The sequence below is a fragment of the Eubalaena glacialis genome, chromosome 1, assembly GCF_028564815.1.
Source record: "Eubalaena glacialis isolate mEubGla1 chromosome 1, mEubGla1.1.hap2.+ XY, whole genome shotgun sequence".
In the NCBI taxonomy this organism is placed as follows: Eukaryota; Metazoa; Chordata; class Mammalia; order Artiodactyla; family Balaenidae; genus Eubalaena; species Eubalaena glacialis.
The window spans coordinates 216068888-216088840 of NC_083716.1; the positions used below are offsets into that span (position 1 = coordinate 216068888).

Here is a 19953-nt window from a genome sequence, read left to right on the forward strand (position 1 = left end):
ACTCTCATTTCCACTACCTCACCACTGAATAGGACTAATCTAAATTACACCACCAAATACCTGGTTAAAGGTTACCATAGTAACAACAATTGTCATTTACAGAATATATTCATGAAGTTTAATCTGCTTATGGTATCTTCATTTAAAATATATCAGGGCATCTTAATTGGATAAATATCCTTTAAAAATTTCTTTGATTCAAATATGCAGATAACACTTTTTTTCTCTAAATTTGTGATCAACCATAGGTTAAAGAGAATGTCATATTAATGATAAATAATAACAAAATCGATGGAGGAAAATCAGTGGTATTGACTTGGATTATAGTTTAATACTCCAGTTTCAGTCTGCATTTAAGAAAAAATTACAGTTGTATCTACATGAAATCTCAATCCCAAATTCAACACCTGCATCTAAAAATCATATAAAATTTAAGAAGATTCTGGCATGTGACAATTATTTTGTGTTACTATCTTCACATCTGAATTTTTAGTAATTTAACTGCTACATTAAAAGGTCTTAATTGCAAGAGTGTAACTCCTACTGTGTCCCAAAAAGTCTGAGAGAACTTAATCACACATCCCCACTGTCTATATTATTCTGAAGCACCACCTGTCAGCTGAGCAACATAATGGCATGTGACAGAGCTTGTGAACCAAATTTCTATCTGTCTCTCAGTCTAAAGACAATAGCCTAAATAAAAATATATTTTTTTTTATTTCTTATGCTGTAATTCACAGCATCTTTGAAAGTTTCCAGACTGGTAACTAAGAGAAATAACTATTTTCTTGATCTAACTCACTGGCAGTAGGGAGGTTGAGGTTGTTGCCAGAAAGGAAGCAGTCAACTTTAGAAGAGCAAAAACTGCCCTTCCCATTAGTAATACTGTTTTGCGGTGTTCCAATGTTAATCCGCGAGTGAGCACAACTTGCAGAGCCCTGTGAATTAAAAACTTTATGATGATATGCATAGCCTTTGATTCCTTAAATATCAAAATAAATGTATAAAAACCATGATAGAGGGAAAGAATTTAATAATCATAGCAATTTACAGACTGTCTTCTATGTGGAAAAATCTGTTTAGTATTCGTAGATAGATGTGAAGATTCTGCTCCAGTGTGCAGAAATTTTTCCAAAAATACATTCAGTCATACATTATATTCGTTGTGCCCTATCTTGAAAAGTTTAAATGGCTATAAAATATAACATAAAGAGTTATCTCATGAATTTGATTAAAAACCATTTTCTCTTGAAGGTGTTTTAAAAAACAATAAGGATGAAAGGACAGAGGACTTGAGTTTGCCAGGTAAACATAAATCTTTGGAACAAAACTGTCTCCCGAAGCTCTTTTTTTAATACCAAAACTGTAAAAAAAAAAAAAAAAAAAAGAATATGAAGGAAAAATGATTTCAGAAAACTGCCCCTCACAGGTAGCCAAATTCTTTCCCAAATAGTCTACTTACAGTACTCATGCCTATCCATATACACAATGCTTCTGCAAATCAATACTGCATCACCTGTTTATAAACATAGGACATAGAACTGCTGTTCAAACTATGAGAAAGGGGAAGTCCATGGTCTGCTCATATTTAACATTTTGTAACTTTAACTGTATGATGTTTCTTTTTTTGCTTTTAACTGCCTTAGCTATCATACTACTAATACTATAGTGTACATAATGTAATTAACTTCTGAGCATCTATGTGATAGATACTGTTTTATATGTACTACCTCATTTAATCTTCATAAATATGAGGTTGATCTTAATATTAGATGCCCTTTTTAGATGAGAAAATTGAAGCTTAAAAAGATTAAGAAATTAACCCATCTTCACATGGTTAGTATGCAAACCTGGGCTATTTAATTCTTAAGTCCCTCTATTTAACCTCTACTTCAACTCTTTGCAATATTTCACTTGATATTATTGATTTTAAAAAGTGATTAAACTGGTTACTCTATTTGAAGTGTTATAAATGTACTGAAATTATAATGTGACAATAGAAAAGTAGCATATATTGTTAATATACTTGATCATGTTTCCAAGATTTGCATATTCACAAATATACCTGGTTATTAACAATTATTACGGGTATCAAATAAAATAATTGTTAATGGCCTAAAATAGGTAACAAATGAATCTATATTGTCAATATCCTTCTTAGAGGTTTTAGTTTATTTTCTTATATAAAATATTGCAATTTGGACCATGGAAAATTGATAGTTAGGAGCTTAGGCATTGCTGATTGGCCACCTGCACAGATGTTTCCCATTTGGTAAATTATTAAATCTCTCTAAATTTCTGTTTCCTTGACTGTAAAATGAGGACAGTAGTGGCCATGTTGTGTAGATTAGTTGAGATATTGTATGAGAAGTGCTTTAGCACACTTCCTGACACAGTAGTCCTTTAGTAAGTATTAGATATTATGACTTGTTGGCTTTTTATCAATGAAGAATTAGTTGTGTTGTATAGAAATTTATACCAATTAAGATTTAAAAAGCACACTACATAGTGAAAAGAGAAAAGTAAAACGTTGGACTGCTTGAGTCAGAGATACTGGGTAGATCCATGTAGAGATACCCAGCAGGCAGTAGCGACAGGAAGGAGGAGAGCTCTGGAGAGAGGTAAGAGCTCAGAATAACTTACACAGCGTTGAGATGGGGAAGGGATCCAGAAACTGAGACGAAAATGTAATGAAGAGGACCAAGGCCAAAGAGAAGCTTGAGAAAGACTTGGTGAGTGGGTTATCTTCATTCACTGCCTCTTTAAAGATGGATAACCAAAATCTTAAGTCTAAAGTATACCCAATAGTAGCCAAGTAGACTGTTAGAATATTATCTCTGTTGAGAACTGACTCTGTGATCCTGGCCAGTTATGTCATTCTGAGTCTCAGTTTCCTTATCTTTAAAATGGAGTTAATACCGCCTACCATGCAGATTTTAGGGAACACTGGAACTAATGCGTAAAAGTACCAGCACAGTCACAGTGCTTGCTGCAGGGGAAGCATTAAAATGGATATAGACTGAGACAGGAGAGGTGGTAAATCAGAAAGACTTAAGGCAGAAGGTATATAAGGTATATAACAGGAATGCAGTTTTCATACCAGAAGAACCTAAAAGAATGTTAAAAGAATGGCAACAAAAGAAAAAAGCAAAACATTTCATTTAGTGTAGATCTTACAGTATAGATACAAAATAGGTAGTAAAAGAGATGGAAATGTCAAAGGCCTTGAAGAAAAATATTTCCTAAGCAGACTGAGTAAGGTTTACTTTATTTGTAACCAACTGAAGCATGCGTATGTGCCTTCATCTTTTTATTTCCTTTTGATTTTTCAGTCCCTTTAGAAAAGTGCTTCTCTTTTGCTCTGATTTCTTAACACTTTACCCTCCACTCAGAACTAGAGGCCTATTTTTCTAACTTCCTGCCCTGCCTATGTCCTCACCTTCTTATATATGTTTCTCCCTCTGGTTAAGTTAAACCCAGTCTTATAAATACCTGCTGGCATAAACCCAGAAACACAATGAAACATTTGTATACTTTTATTCTGTATCATGTGGTTTTTACAATTGGGAATGATTTGTGATAGTACATTACATTAGAGGTATGAAGTTCTAACGTAAAGACTACTGAGAAAAAATAAGAGCAAAATATTTTATATTTAAGGAAACCAAACTTTAAAATATCCTTCACATATCCACAAATCTATTAAGGACAGGTAGATGGTGAAAAGCATTTGGGTGGGAATCCCAGTCACAGAGACAGAGAGTGTGGCTTTCACTGCCTCTATTTTTCAGAGACCAGGAAAGGATATTTGGGCATGACGTGCTTGTGACAGACCCTCAGGGTGGGAAGGGCCCTCAGTGGCCACAGAACCCAATCCCCACTCCCAACATCACTGACCAGTTGTTCTTCAGCTGCCTCATTCATTCTTTATCATCACAGAAGAGGTTAGGTAAGACTTTACCACCCCACACACATGAAGGAACTCACCACCTCCCAGGACAGACCATTCCAACTTTGGGACGCTCTAACTGTGAGAAACTCCTTGATGGTGTTCAACCGAAATCTGACACCTTACAATTTCAAACAGCTGCTAATGTTTCTGTTCTCCAAGGCTACACAGAACAGTGCTAATCCCTCTTATGTGTAACAGCCCTCCAACTCTTGAAGATAGTTATCATGTCCCCTTTCCAAGCCTCCTCTTTTCCATGCCTGGCATCTCCTTCTTTCTTTAATCATTCTTCAAATGAAATGGAACTCCATTATTTTGTTGTAAATATAGTTTTCTTTGTAAAATAATAAATCACATGTCCAAACGAAGTTACCAAGAGTATCATAATTAAGCTGACATTCACAACTTCTTTCACAATATTACATTTTAATCATGTAAAAAAAATTTTAATTGAATGTTTTCTTATCCACCACAAATGAAAGGAGTATATGCGGTGCCCTCAAGGGACAGACTCATATCTTACGTGACAATACACACTCGTGGGGCAGCTGACACCTTGCCAGATAAGCTGTTCATTCTGATTAATAATATAAGCATGTAATATGTTTATTCCCACATAGTTATGGCAATCGCAAATTCAAATTGTTGTGATTCTTCAGCAGCCCAATTTAAAGACACACATCACACATCAGCACCTGCCTCACTCTCAGGAAAATTCACAGCATCTGCTTTATTTGAGTCCTTTGGCCTGCCTCATTCATAAGATTTGCTCCTAGGTTAAATTCAATTGCGAACCAGTGACATCCTGTCTATTGTTTTTAAGCCACTTCTTTCCAAACTTCAAGTCAAATCATTAGTACCTAAGCTGTGATACACAACTTAGAAACATGCCTCCTTCATACCGGTTAATACTTAACGGCGGCAAAGTTAGTATGATACTGTTCACATTCCTATTATTTTAAAATACTTATGGCAAAATTTTTATTACGTGTAAGAGTAACATTCATAGTATTTAGTGACCATCCCAGCAAAAACACATAAGAATGGATCACAGTATATGCCAAACCAGAGATCTGAAGGTCCCTGATTGTGTCAGATATTAATTCTTCAGTTGTTTGATCTGGGAAAGTCTGAGGGAGGGGTGCCAGGGGAGGGCTCTGGGAAAGCCAATCAGTAGGAATATATTTTAATATTTTACCAAACAATAAAAGCATAAGGAACATAGCACTTGGATACTAGTCCTGGTAATGGAATATACTTTGTTGCTCATACCCTTACACAAAGGTTTCTAGGATTTTGAAAAAGCCAAACAAAAGTCTCAACATTCTTACTAGAAATAAAAAAGACATAAAAGTTATTTTTTCATATATTTGAGTAGGAAGCATTGAAAAGCATTTGATCTTGACCTGCTATGAAATCAAAGACGTCTTTAGCTTAAAACCTTCGTGTGCTATATCAGCATATATACAATTACTACAGACTTTAATCAAGAGAGAAGCTGTCTGAAAAAATTAACCTTGAAATAACCACTGAAAATATGATGAGATGAACAATTCATGAATATGAGAATTATTCTCTATAGTGAGCTTGATTATGGAGAATGCAGTCTTGAGCCATGACAAAGCTCTAGCAGGTATATAAATAATACTATAACTTTTTAGATACCTTTACAATACACTATGATAGAAAAGACTTTTGTGATGTTTTTTGAGATATTCCCAAACATGGATATTACTGTCCAAATTCCTGGCTTTTTCTAGGATCACGTTTCCATCAAGTGTTACATGTTTTATGACATTTTTTTTCAGACAAGTTAGTCTCACTTAGGAATTCATTAAAATTTATTCTTTTGGATGATGACACTTTTTTACAAAGACCAAGATTTGGGTTTTTTGTGTGTTTTGTTTTATAGCCACTTCCTGATAATTACAGTGGATCTCTTCCTGTTGGCTTATCCAGCAGATGAATGACTAGTTCCAGAATATGCATCTAACCACATACCAGATTTGAATCAGAAAATTATCATAAAATGGGACTTCTGATTCACTCACAAATAGTCAAAATCCTTAAATATCCCAAGCCCAGTATATATGTCCGTGAAACAAAGATATTTTGGATGTTTTGACATATTTTATTTTCAGCAGACCTGGAACAATTGAAATGTTTTTGTTTTTTCCCTTTTTCTCATTAATAAATCTACCTTCACAGTGCTCATCCTACCAGTGAGAAATGTGGTACTTAACAGAAATTTATTTTTATACAGCCTATAAATGTTGAGTGAAAGCTGTTAAACTGTGGGAGACAAACTTCATCTGTACCTTTCAAAGAGTGGCTGAGTCAGTTTGTAGGAGTGAAACAGCATGTATCAGATCTAAATTTGCTAAACAAAATTAGCTGCCTGCCATTCTGTTTGTCTTATCTCTTTCTCTGGCTCATGGTGTGCTAATTCTGGCCACAAGCAATATAGTAAGTACAGAAAAAATAATAAATGTCCTTTTCATCAACAGTTACATAAAATGTTTTGTCTATTTCAATTTATCTCAAAGTTTTTATATTTTCAAATTTCATTCTGCACTTAAAAAATAGAAAAGAAAAAGGTCACTAAAGAATTGTATCTGAATACCAATCACTTCAGTTTCCATTAATTCCAAGTACACTTTTAGAGGTTTCGATATATCACCAGGGACAATGGGCTGCTAAATTTGAAGTTAAAACAACTGGGAAATATTAACTGTTTAGCTGATATATTTACACAGTAGAAGTGTGACTTGAAATACTAATCATTTTATTGTTACTTAAATGTGTTAATATATTAGTAGTTAAAATATTACCAAATATCTGAGCTGAGTACTGATTTTAATTTAGATGCATTGTTTCATTCACAGCTAATAATGTCTATTGTAGTTAAAATGGTCACATTTAACATAGTCAGAGGGTAAAAGTCAAAGATAGATTTTTTTTTTAACTGTGCTAAATAACAAATGATTAAAAATTCAATGAGCTGTATTTCAAATGGTAGGGCCTTAGTAATATAGCTTTTATATACCAAAAGTGACAAGATTCTTTTAAATCACATTATAAACCAACCATTATGAACTACAGAACTGCATAAGAGACAGCATTACATGACCCATTTAAAAAACATGGCATCAAGAAAATATATATATACCTGGATGAGGCATGTTCATATTCAGAGTGGAAATATTTTGAAAATTATCTCTACAGACTACATTATTTCATCCAAAGATATACTGAAGTGCTTTATAGTGTGATTTTACTCTTTATGACAATTTTTTTCTCGAAACAATGCATTCTTCTACATTAATAGTAGACGCTAGCTACGTGCAGTAGGAAAGAAAATTAAAAATTATATGACACCCAAAATTCACACTAAATGAGAAATAATATGACTTCTTAAAATGTATAATTTTCAAACATAGGCAGAAGTACCATAAAGTTTTTTGTAAAAGGCTTCAGCTTCAGAGCCCCTCTCTTCCATTGGTGCCTCCCAAGGACCTGTACTTAATTTGTATTTTTATTTCTGTATCGTTTTTAAAGAGGTTCCCCAAACTGCATAAATGCAGGTCCCAACATCTTGGAAATGCCCCTGCTTTGAAGTTTTCTCAAGAAGACAAGGCTTATATGATGATTTCCTTAATACATACAACACACAACACACACATACACACACACACACACACACACACGCACAAAAAGACCTCTGGAGAATAGAAAGGATGAGGAGAAATGCAGAGTAATCCAAAGCAGGACTCCTCGAATGATAGATTTATTGGATAAGTTTCTTCAAATGGCTCCAGGGAAAGCATAAAGAGCTGTTGACCTGAAGGCAGAAGAATTTGGTGCGCTGAGCATCCTTTCCTCACACAGTGGGGCAGGTAGAGTAGAGGAGCCACGCCTTTCAGAGGGTCACTAGCTCCTGTGGCTGGAGAAGGCATGAAAGAGGAGGAGCAGCAGACGGCAGAGGCAGCTGGCTCAGAACACGGCAGACATGTAACTGCACCGACGGATGCACCAGTCAGGCTTCACCCTTACAAACTGCTTCTTTATATCTCTATTTCCTCGTCTACAAAGTAGGAACAATAATCCCTGACTCAAAGTTTCTTCTCAGGGATTCTTAAAGGAAAAACAATCAGGAAAGTTCCAAGAAATTTTTCAGACAGAGGTACTAATGTCTCCATACGCAATTTTCTCATTAATAGATCACTCTGCAGACTGTTAGTAAGTTTTGAAGTTACATTAACTCTCTCAGGACGTTAAAAATTAAGGTACACTTAGGGCACCACAGTGACCTAGAAAGGTTGACAGTTTCTTGGAATCTGATAACCTGAGAAGAAATGTCTGGAAGAGCATTTTCCCTGGTAGAATCTGACCAGGGAAAATCTATAAATACTATAATCATTTCACCAATTTTCAGAATGCAGAGTGAATCATCTAAAAGAACAGCTAAGAGAATCCCAGTCACCTCTCAGTACAGTTATGCTGCAAGTATTTCTTTTATAGGATCCTTTTCAAATGGGAGGCATATGTCTAGTTGTCTATTTTAAGATACTGAGAAGTCTTAGTATTAACAAAGTTGTGTTATTACATACATCTCGGAATAGAAAATGCCACATTCTGTCTGGAACCCTTTTTTCATGAAATCCTTATTAGCATTTCTCTGCAGGCAAATTCCTCCCAAGAGTTTGGAAAAATCACTTAATAACATATTTTTTTATATTGTGTTTCACTGGTCTCATCTGTCCTTCTTTAAAAGAAAGGGGAAATCTAGCATCTTGAGCTTCTTATATGTCCTCCTCAGTGCCTAACACAGTCCTCAAACACACTGATAGGTCAGTACATGTTTACTGCTTAAACTGATTAAAATTTTAAAATAAGAGATAAGTAAGAAAAGCAAAGTAATGGCCACATAAAAATAGTAGGCTACAAGACAGTTACATGTTTAAGAATGGTATTTATGTATCTTTAACTCACCAAAAATAAAACAAATATATTTGGTACCATATTATGAGCAGACTCTAAAAATGGGAATGAGGACAAATGATATACTCTTGGAAACACTCCATTGAAAGAAATACCCTAGGAAGCTCAAGAAAGCAACTAAGGAAATTCCCAAGGTAAACATGTCTAATATCTATTATTAGGAATTCTATAATTATGTTTTTAGAACAGCTTACTTTGTGCACTTATATGGTTTAATTATAAATAATAACCATCCGTGAATGAGCTTAAAATTGTTTCAGCAAATGTATGTTATTCTTTCATTTAAAAAAATATTTTTAAAGAGCTTACCATGTATGTGGCACCTCATTAGTCTCTGCAGGGTTTGATAAAAATGTTTGCTCTTAAAAAGTTAAAACTATAGAATGGTTTAAGATTAAATGCAGATAGGTGGTACAGATCAGGATTATAGATTAGGGTAGCAAATGAAGGAAAATCTAATGAAGAGGTATGATTTAATACGGAACTGGAAAGATTCAACAGTTTGGACAGGGAGGGCATCCAAGGGAGCCATGAACTCCAGGGAGAGGGGTCAGCAAAACGAAAGACAGCAAGCAAGGCTCTGGAATACTGACTAGGTCAGCCTGGTTCTTAGACAGAATACATCTTAAGAAACTCTTAAGACTGGATCAAAAAGGAAACTGAAGACTATTTTAACAGGCTTTGAACTCTGCAATGGGAATCCATTGAAGGCTTCTGAATAGAAACTAGGATAATAAAAGTATTATATTAGAAATGGTCATCTGGCAGTGACAAGAGGAAGTCTTGGAGGTAAAAGGACATCGAACAAGGGGATGAGTAAAGAGGATCTTGCAGTAGCCTGCTCTGAGTTTTTAATGACTTGATGAGGTCAACAAAAGTCTTAGGGAATAGATTTTAATAAGCCATGCAATCAAATTTCCTTTGGGGGAAAAAAAAAACTTGTTTAACTGCTCTAGTTCTAGACAAAATGATCAGACAACAGGAACTCTTAAAAAAATGAAAGTGTGTGTCTAAAAGAAATATTATTCTGTTTTATTTTTATTTGGTTTTCATAGGTTCCCATAGGAAAAAAAAAATCTCATATTCTCATATCCTCTAAGCCTACAGGGAAGAATAGGAAATAATGACAAAAAAAGTTTTTAGTAAAAGGAGAGTTCGCTTAAAGCAAAATGCCATCCATGACTTCAATTAGGCATCCCCTGCTAGTGATGGGGACCCATCTTGAAATAGAGGATTGCATAACTTATTACTCAAGCTATAACCATACTAGACATAGTCATAGAACCTAGAGAATCTGTTGTCATTTTTTCAGTCCTAACCAGCCATGAGATATCCTCAGCACATCATAGAAGACCAGCAGACACATTTTTTGAGAGCAGGTTTACAATCCCCATTAGTATCCTAAAAGCTTAAAACTTGGATGTCCACCTAGCCCATGTGCATATGGGACTAGACATAAGTAAAGGTCAGAAGAGTAGTAAAGATATGGTAGGTAAAATTTATTATTTACAAGTCTGATCTTTTTGGAAAATAAAGGAGTGCTTACTGCACCCTTCATTTTCTTCTCTCTAAACACCTTTAGACAACGTTCCAAATGAAATATAGAACATTCATAGAGCCTTGATTCCTATTACTTTAACTCTCTGGATTGAGAAACTGAGTCTTATATATTCTTATTCGTGTTTAGTATGCTTCAGTAACCCCCACAATATTGGAAATAACATGATTAACAGTAATGATCCTGAGCTAGCTCTCAAGGGAGAAGTTTAATGATACTGCAGAGGACGTTTCCTCATGTCTATGTTAACATTTTACAGAGGGGGGCCTATTTTTATCGCAAATTCCTAACAGGAAGTGACTCTTCCTGCCAAAACAGGTTTAAACCTCCCTTCTGTCACTATCCCCCATGAGAATGCTGATCATGTCCGAGAAACCTCTGGCGCTTTAGAGAAGTCAGGGACAACCAGAGAGAGTTAAGGTTAAATCAACAACATTCAAAGTCACAAGGACCAGAGGCAGCATCTTGCAGAAGCCAACTAGAAGGAGGCAAATGCACCACAGAAGTAAATTTATAAAGTCTTAGTACTTAAAGCTTAGCTTATGCACTTGTGCAAAGAATAACTGTGATCCTAGTAGGGCCTGAAGAAAGATGAGGACCCAACAAGATCAGTGGTTAAGATAAAGAACCTTGCGTCTAAGGATGGGCCTGGATGAATCTGAAGTATTCTCATGGATTTGCTAGTTAAGGATCCCAAGCAACTAACTGGTCATGAAGAACCCATTGTTTACCCTTTATAATCCATTTTCTTAAAGCATGCATACTACTTAATACAGAATGAAGAAATAACCATTCTCTACTTATTGGTCACCTTCACAAAGTCACAGGTAAAAGAAACTCTTGAAGGCACTGTTATAAACAGATACTACCATCGGCAACCCTTACCTGACTTTCAGGGTCAAAATTCTATGTCCAGAATAGGCACTACCAGGTGAATAGATCATCTTACAGAACTACACCTTAACAAAGTTTGCTATATTTCTTTAATCTTAAGGTGCTGTAAGTTATAAATGCAATCAATGATTATTCTTAAATATAAACTAAAGATGATGATCCTACAGTCTTCCCCTTGAAAAGAACTTCGCAGTCTGATAATTAAGCCCATGGCTCCAATCCATTTGTTTTCATTCAATCTTCCAATACTCTTTAAAAATAACCCAACCTTAAACTTTATTCTTTTTTTTTAAGTGTCTGCAACTTTTCAAGTACTTCTGTGTATGTTAAAATGATAGGAGTGTTGGGAACTGCCAACTAATTTATATTACCTAACTTCTCTGGGCTCCCAGTTTCCTCAGCTAGAAAATAAAAGGTGTGGACTAGATGAGTGGCTTTTAAATAGTGCTAGATTTCTGTAAAGCCAGCGCAGGACAGTAGACACCAGAGTGGGAGAAAAGTGGGAGAGTGCCAAAGGCAGGGGGCACAAAGCTGGCTTCTCGACGAAGCTTTAACAAAAGACTTCTCCTTTCACCCTTTTACCTGTTTTAGATACCAGGGTTACACACATAAATTCACTTGAAAAAAAAGAGGTTCCTTTATAAAAATAATTGAAAACCAATGCATTTCTTTTTTCTAAAAAGTCTAAACATTCTTTTCCTGTCTAGCTGAATCATTAAAAACATTCAAGATGTTAACTGTTTAAGTATTACTTTCAGCTATACTGATAGAGATGAGGAAATTGAGACACAAAGCAAGAAGTCTAACCTAAGATCACAGAGACAATGATTGTATGACCAGAATCTAATTCTCCTAATTTGTATTCTGCTGCTTTATTCTGTAGCATTCCACAACAGCAGGGCTGCTGCTGCACTACTGATAGCTCAGGCGTGCACCATTCCCATTAAATTCTATGTGGCTGCCGCCCCCTGGAGTTGTGCCAAGCAACAGGCCTGCAAAGCAATCACGTATTTAAAATGAAAATAACTATAAAGCAATTACTACCTGTTCAAAAAACCACTTTAGAATTAGGACCCCAAATACCATATATTTCACCTCTATGTTATAAAAGTGAGACAGTTCTCTTCCCTCTTGAAAAATTAGTACAAATAGAAAGCACCAGTTGAAGTGCCAAATATTACAACAAGAAAGTGGCTTTAAAGCTTTGATTAAAGCATTGGAAAATAGGTCAATTTATTTAATAAACATGTCAGAATTATCAACAACTCGGAAAAAGCCAAATAAGACAAAATCTAAAGAGACCATAGAGCAATTCTGAAAAGTAGTATTTTGGGGAAATGGCCTTGAAATACAAATTCTTTAGACTTAATAATCCCTTTATTTCCTTTAGGCAGGTGCTCTTCTGACAGCAATGGTCTGTTAGAGAGCTTACATTATGTTTATTAACATATGTGTTCATGTTTTAAATATATCAACTAACTCATTACTGGGATGTATCTCAATATCACAGAAGACTTTAAAGCCATTTTTCGGAAAAGGGCTATACAGTGGAGAAATAGAGAATGCATTACATGCATTTCCCCCTCAGGCATCCAAGCCAAGTCACAAAGACATGGAGTGAGTTGCTCAAGGTATTAAAAAGAAACTGGAGGAACGATGTCCCTACAATATAGAAATCCTGATTTGAACCACCTGGCTATGTCCTGTGTCACACTTAGCCACACAATAGGTAGGCAAAATCTCCTTCAAATTACGTAGGAAAGCTACAGTTTCAGGAAACACTGATCTAAGATCTTTTTTATTTAAAAAAATAAAATAAAATTGAGGGATTATTTGTCATTATAAACCGTAAATTTCAGTCAGTAGGAATACTAGAAGGCATGAAAAGTAAGGTTTTACTTTAACTGTCTAATATTTATATTAATTCAGGAAATGAGTACTAGATAAAGATGCAACTTGGTTCCATATGGTCAAATGTAACATAGTAGAACATTTCTAAAATGATATAACCTGGAGAAAAGTTTATAATTTGATTAAATTCTGCCCTGCAACCATACTCAGTAGATCACTGTCAAAGATAACAGTGGAATATGCTTGACAATTAACTTTTGTAGAACAGCTATAGTCTTAAACATTCATAAGCTAATTTCAAGGTAAATATTAACATCTCGCCCTATAAAGCAGTATCTCTTAAAGGGGTGAAATCAAACAGCAAGTGCCAAAAAGTCTGCAGGTAAGAGAACATCTTTTTTGATCATTTGCTTCCTTTACGTTAGAGGCACTTAAAATTTACACATGGATATCCAACAGCAGCAGGACACTGTAAAATAAAGCAAAAACTTGTTGCTATTTTTAATATATGCTAAATTTTTTAAATAACTGGATTGAAATAATACTAAAAACGATACCACTTTAAAACACTGCCATGTTTAAGACACACTAATTCAATTTATTTTCTAAAATGTGCACCTTACATAGTCATTAATCACAAGGTGGCTCTAATCACAAGGCTTCAGAGCATATTTAGATAGAGCACATTTCCTTGCATCCCTAGCATCTTTTAAATGGCAGCAGTCTACCTCCCTTCTTTGGTCAAGAGGGGAAAAGAGGGAGAGAGAAAGGGAAAAGGGGACTTCTCTGTAGAAAGATTTGGCCTTGGAGTCAGGGTTTTTGAGATGTGCTAGTGATCTTGGATCGATGCCTTTTTATTTTCTTTCAGGAATAAATCTGAGCAATGGAATGGCTTGCGATTGTCCAGCCAACCAGCCATATCAGATTTATCAGAAAGAAAGAATGAAAACTGGCTCAGAGGACTCCTGCAGTGCCTGAGTGGCAGGTTGCTGGGAAAGACACACACAAAAAGAATATCCTTAGTGATGATGTGGAAAACATATATTCATATGTGTAAACTCAATAAATAATAAGACGTAAAAAGGAATCTATAGTAATGGAAAAGGTAAATGCATAAGACAGATGATAAATAGAACTTCTATTTAAGAACCAAAGGGATGAAAGCTCATGAATACTAGATATTTGAATCCACTTTAAGGAGAAAATATGATTTTTCCCCAAATGAATGCAAACTCCAAAAATCAGCCAATACAAACTTAGTGTTTTCCGGTTAGAGCAAAAAATACGTACATCTTCCATGAAGGGCATGCCCTGGTAAATATTCTAATGCAATTTCTTAATTAAGACACATATTCAGTGACTAAATGAAAATTATACATATAAAGGAGTAAGTACCTTGATTTTCAAAAAATTTGACTTTCTATGCATGTATGATTAAAAAAAAAAAGGAGTTTGTTTTGAGAGAAAAAAATCAGAAATCAAGGAATCATGACACAACCAGAGTCATTCAATTTTATCATATCAGTCCACATTATAGTATATTCAAGTGATCTGCAGTCACAATATGTATAAATTTATTTGGAAGCATTCTGAAGAAAAAAAATTATACCTTAGTCTAAAAAGGCTCCTTTTACATATATAAGAATTTCAAAATTGAAAGAAAAAAAGGGAAACTGTACCCATGGGTGTGCTTACAGTAAATACATGTAGGGAGAGAAGATTTTTTTTTAATTATATTGAACATCTTTCCATCATTTAACTAAGTTTTATTAACCTTTTTCTTCTCAAATGTAAAAAAAAAACTAATTTTGGAGATATATCTTAAATACATAGAAAAATGTATGTTCTTTTATAGAATGAAAAGCAGGACCTAGTTACTTGCAAATAAAAAAATGGGAACTGAACTTGTTCATATCTACTAAGGTATGTAAGGGCATCACTTCAGTACTACTACATTTACATACATATATTGTACTTCAACACAAAGGTGATACTGATTATTTTTCCATCATACCAGGAAGACAGAAATTTTGGAATTCTTTTTGGTGGTAAAGGCTTTATAACAGCCACATAAAGGGCCTTTGACTATAATATTTCTAGATAAAATAAATCACTGGAAATGAGACAAAGCCCTTCAGAATTACTATCAAAAAAAAAAAACTGTCTTCTCTAAAGTTGATTTTTTTTTCCAAGCAAAAGAGGAAAAATAAAAACAGGTCCTCTTCAGTTACAATTATTTTAATAAATATCTTAGATCTATACAACAGAATCCTGCCCCTCCCATATTTTTATTCTGTTCACATAGAGCAGTAAATAAGGTGCATTCCTTCTGCTTCTTAAGAAATTAGCATTTCAAAAATATGCCACTTTCCCCTGAACTCCAAGCGTGTCTAATAATGCGAGAAGCAGATTGTCTTCCCTCCTTTCCTTAATTTGTTTCATCTAAAAGCAATTCACTCAACATCTTGTCGCCCTCTGGCAGCTTAGTTTACTTATCCGCACTTAATTTCTCGTTTGGACCAAAACAAACTCCTCCAAACTGCTACTGACTGCTAACCGCGACAGGGGAGACACGCAATATGTATTTACTTGGGAACATACAGCCATAGGTACGTAGCCACGAACACACGCAGAGCCTCACTCATACCCCAGAATGTAAGTTGGTTTTCTAAAAGCGCTACATTAAAACCAGCTGAACTTTCCCTGCCAGGTGCGGCAGGGCGGGGGTGGGGAAGAGCAAAAAAAGAAGTCCCGGGGGCATTTGCAGTTTCCAGTGGATCACCTTAGCGTGCGTGTTGCAATTACACCAGGGATGCACCCGAGAGCTTTTCTTTGTGCGGCCCTTTCATCTAGATCACTTTGTGTTTCGAACAAGGGAGGCTCGCCTTTGTGCCCCCAGAATTTCAAGTACAGAGTCACACGGAACAACAATGGCACGCTAATCCTCGCGCACTAAATGGGCTCACTTGTGGGCCTGACAATTCACGCGGGGAAGCGAGAAGCGACCAGCGAGGGCGCGAGCCGGTGTCGCCTGAGACGGGGAAGAGGACAGCTGCAGAACTAATTTGGATTACATTCCTTGCAGAAATTCTGAAAAGGGCTTTTCGGCATAGCTCAACCCCGAGCCGCACAGTTAATACCAAATTGCTGCAGACTCGGAGCCGGGTCCCCCAGCGGCTGAGGCTGCACCAGACAGCCCCCAGTAGGTCTCCTTGCAGAAATTCCTCTCGGCTAAGCTTCCGTGTCAGTCGCAACTGCTTTTGAATGGGTCAATGTGCATAATCAACCCATTGAGGGGAAATATGAAGGGACTCGGAGTGGGGAGGGAGATAAAAAAGGGATGTATCTAAGAGGCCCCTTGGAATCTCAAATCCGTGTTGGTGTAATTCCGGAGGTGGCTGGAGCTCGGGACCTGGTATGCATGAAGAATTTCGGAGTAATTGGGAGGGTGCAAACGTCCAGTACAAACGGCGCACACTGTGCCATTCGAAGGTCATTTTGAGAGGCTCGAGGATTGTAACTTGTTATTTACTAGGCGAGGAGGGGGAGGCGGCGGGGGCGGAGCGGGAAAACTACAGCGCGCTGTTTTCTTGGTGAGGTCAGAAGGACACCCTCCGGGGGCCTGAAGCTCTCCCTCTCGCCACTCCCGTGGGCTTTATCTTCTCTAGCTGCCTCCCACGCTCCCGCGACCAGCCCCGGATGGTTCCGGAAATCTCCCCGGCTCTCCAAAAGGCCCCCCTTGGCCGCGTCAGTCACCCGTTTCTCTCAACCCTTTCCTGTCCCACTTTTATCCCCAGGAAACTCAAGTGTCAGAAACTTTGAGCTCCCTCGCCCTGCAGGTGCTGTCACTGGCCCTGCGGGCCGCGGCGCGCCTACCGCGCCGCGCTGCCTCTCCCGGGTCAGTGAGCCTCCTGCCGGGCGGGGGCACCGGGGCGCGAGCTCTCCGGCCGACAGTTGCCGCGCACCCAGCGCAGCCGCGCCCGCCTCGGGTTCAATCCGCGTGACGGGTCGGCTCGGCAGTCGCGCCCGGCAGTAAACAGAAGTTGGAGAGACTCCGGCCAATAGCAAGTTGAACTACAGGAAGAACTCTTCCTGGAGCCAAACTCAGAAACCGACGGGAAGGCCGGGCTCCCGGCTTAAATATGTCAAAGCCATTTTTTTTTTTTTTTAAGCGGTCAGGCAGGCAGGCAAGGAAGCGCCCCTCTAGTCAATGGGGGCGACGGCTGGGCACGCTGGCCGAAGAGGCCTAGCGTTGTGGGCCCCCGGGCCGAGGCGCGTCCTCCCGCCGCGCTCCGGCTCCCAGGCTGGGCTCAGGGCGGGTCTGACCCCGCAGGCTCGGGCGGCCGGGGGCGCAGCGGCCGCGGGCAGCACACGCAGGTGCAAAGCCCGCTCTCTCGGAGCCGCTCTCTCCACAGCCCTCCCGCTCAGCGGAGCCCAGCTGCCACCGCCTCGGGACCCCCGCCCTTCCCCGGCCCCGGGCGGGGAGCGCTTCTCCGAGGCTTCTTCCCTCGGGGGACCCGGACCCGGAGAGGAGCGTCTCCCCTGACTCCGGCTTTGGGTCTCCCACGTCCTGCACAACGGGCGCCACCAGAAGGGATCCCGCTTAGGGAGGCTCACAGAAAACGCGCGAGAAAGAAGCGGGTGAGAGAGAGAGAGAGAAAAGGGGCGCAGAGTGATTTTTCACGATAACTAAACACAGGCACACGCAGAGGGTAAGTTTGGGGACAGAAAGAGAGTCGCACGAAAACCAAGGAAGAGGCGCGGATGGAGTGATCCCTCCACGCCCCGGAGCGAGCGCGTCTCCGGCTGGGCGAAGGGGGCGACGGAGCCACCCGGCGCAGCTCTGCCGGCGGCCGCAGGGTCAACCGCGGGAGCGCGAGAAGGACCGCGACCCACCTGACTGAGAAGCGCTGGGCTGGACGGTCCCCGCCGCCACGAGAAGGCTCACCCAGACCCACAGTCCTGTCGCCAGCTTCATTTTTTGGAAGTCTCAGATCCCGTGCTGATAATTACATGTCCAAATGGCATATCCCCTTTCGGGCACACGGAGGAGATCCCTCAGCCGGGCGCGCGTGAGGGCGCGAGGGGGACTGGCCGCGCCCGCGGGGCGCCGGCTCCGAGCGCGGGCGACCCAGTCCGCGCCCGCGGGGCCGGGGCCCGGCGGAGCGGGGGCAGAGGGTGCGCGTGAGCGTGCGCGCGGGTGGGAGTGGGCGCGAGTGTGTGCGCGTGGTGCTCCTGGTCGGGCCGGACAGCTATTTCCCCGGGTGAGCCTCCGCTTTCTCGCTCCCTCCTCACTTTCTCGCTCTCTCTCCCTGGTTGGTCAACAATAAAAAGCAAGGGTTCGGAAAAGGGTTTCCAAAAAAAGTTGACTGCAAACAGGCGGTAGCTTTCCGGCCTCTCCCCGCAGCCGGACTCTGTTCGGCTCCCTTTTCAGTTTCCTCGCACCTCCAGTCCAAATTGGGAGGAAAGGGAGGGGTGGCGGGAGAAGCTTCTTGCTTCACCCGATCCTGTCCTTTTTTCCTGTCAGCTTTCCTCACACTTGTCCGGCGGCTGCTGTAATTAAAGCTCCGAGCGTCATTTCCAACGCTCCGCCGTCTCCAGCTGCAGCCCCACAGAGAAATTAATAAGATTGGGTCCGGGAGGGGGGGAGAAAAAGAAAAAAAAACGGTGCGGGGGGGCGGTGAGTAAAACAACCCTCCACGCAATCAGGCTGGCTCGGCTCAGCCGCGCAAACCCCGCCCCCAATCCGACCCAACTAGCCACGCCTTCTCCCCCAAAGGGAAATCTTATTGGTTCAGCCACTCCCCAAAATCTTGGGCCTCGGGAGTTGGGAAAACACCTGTCCGGGAGCGGGAGCCTGGTGGTGGGGCGGGGAAAGCTGGATTTAATAGGCTCACCCGAGGCCACGGACTGAAACAGAGGCCCCCCGGACAGCTGGCCCGCAGAGTGCGCAGACGTGCTTACAGAAAAGATTTTTTTTCTTTTTTAGACAAGAAAGTCACCACGGTGCTCATCCACAGACAGGACTTGCCCTAGAAATAGAAGAAAACACTGCTTCAGTCATAAAACCTACCCCCCCTTCCTACTTCCTCATGCTTCACACTCGAAGAAGTGTGAAGGGAATCTAAGCACCCGTCTTTCCCCAACTATACAGTCTCTCCCACCCTTCCCACCCTCCCAAACTGACCAAACTAAAATTCCACGTTTGTAGAGCTGCATCCTTACTTAGATTTTTAGACTTTACGGGTCATTTCATCTTTCCCTTGGACTCTAGAACAACGTGGTTTGGGGTTCATTCCCATGAAGCAGATTCTAGTCCAAAGCTACCAATTTGGTTCTAAAGGCTAGAAATGGTCCCAGGCCTGAGCTGTTCAGTCTGAAATAACTTAAGGCAATGTCAGGACATAACCAACCTCACATGATTAGGTTTTTTCTACAGTGGACCCGGCTTTAGTCCCCTTCCATGTTCTCACTCTGGCCGTTCACACTCCCCAACCCCCAAAGGTCATTGCTAGCTACAGGAGTTTCTGGACTAAAATATCTGGGATTGGGTCATATCATTGTACCATATCCCTTGCTTTTTACAGCTCTGAAACTGTACCCTGGACAGAGGCCAGAACCTCCTGAGGGTAGGAGGTTATTGGTTTGCTATTTGCACAGGCGTTCTATGTATGAATTCTTTTCCTTTTTCAGTTTCTCT

At 39.6% G+C, this 19953-nt stretch overlaps 1 protein-coding gene across 2 annotated transcripts in view; it reads right to left on the reverse strand.

The window, feature by feature from the left end:
• The window catches only part of ERBB4 (erb-b2 receptor tyrosine kinase 4), a 1117451-nt gene extending 1098534 nt beyond the window's left edge, over nucleotides 1-18917 (reverse strand). For both annotated transcript variants that reach the window (XM_061187123.1, XM_061187117.1), the window contains exon 1: nucleotides 18150-18917. In XM_061187123.1, the coding sequence (XP_061043106.1) occupies nucleotides 18150-18231 (82 nt within the window). In that variant the 5' untranslated portion in view covers nucleotides 18232-18917. The remainder of the gene's footprint in view (nucleotides 1-18149) is intronic.
• Nucleotides 18918-19953: the final 1036 nt, after the last annotated feature.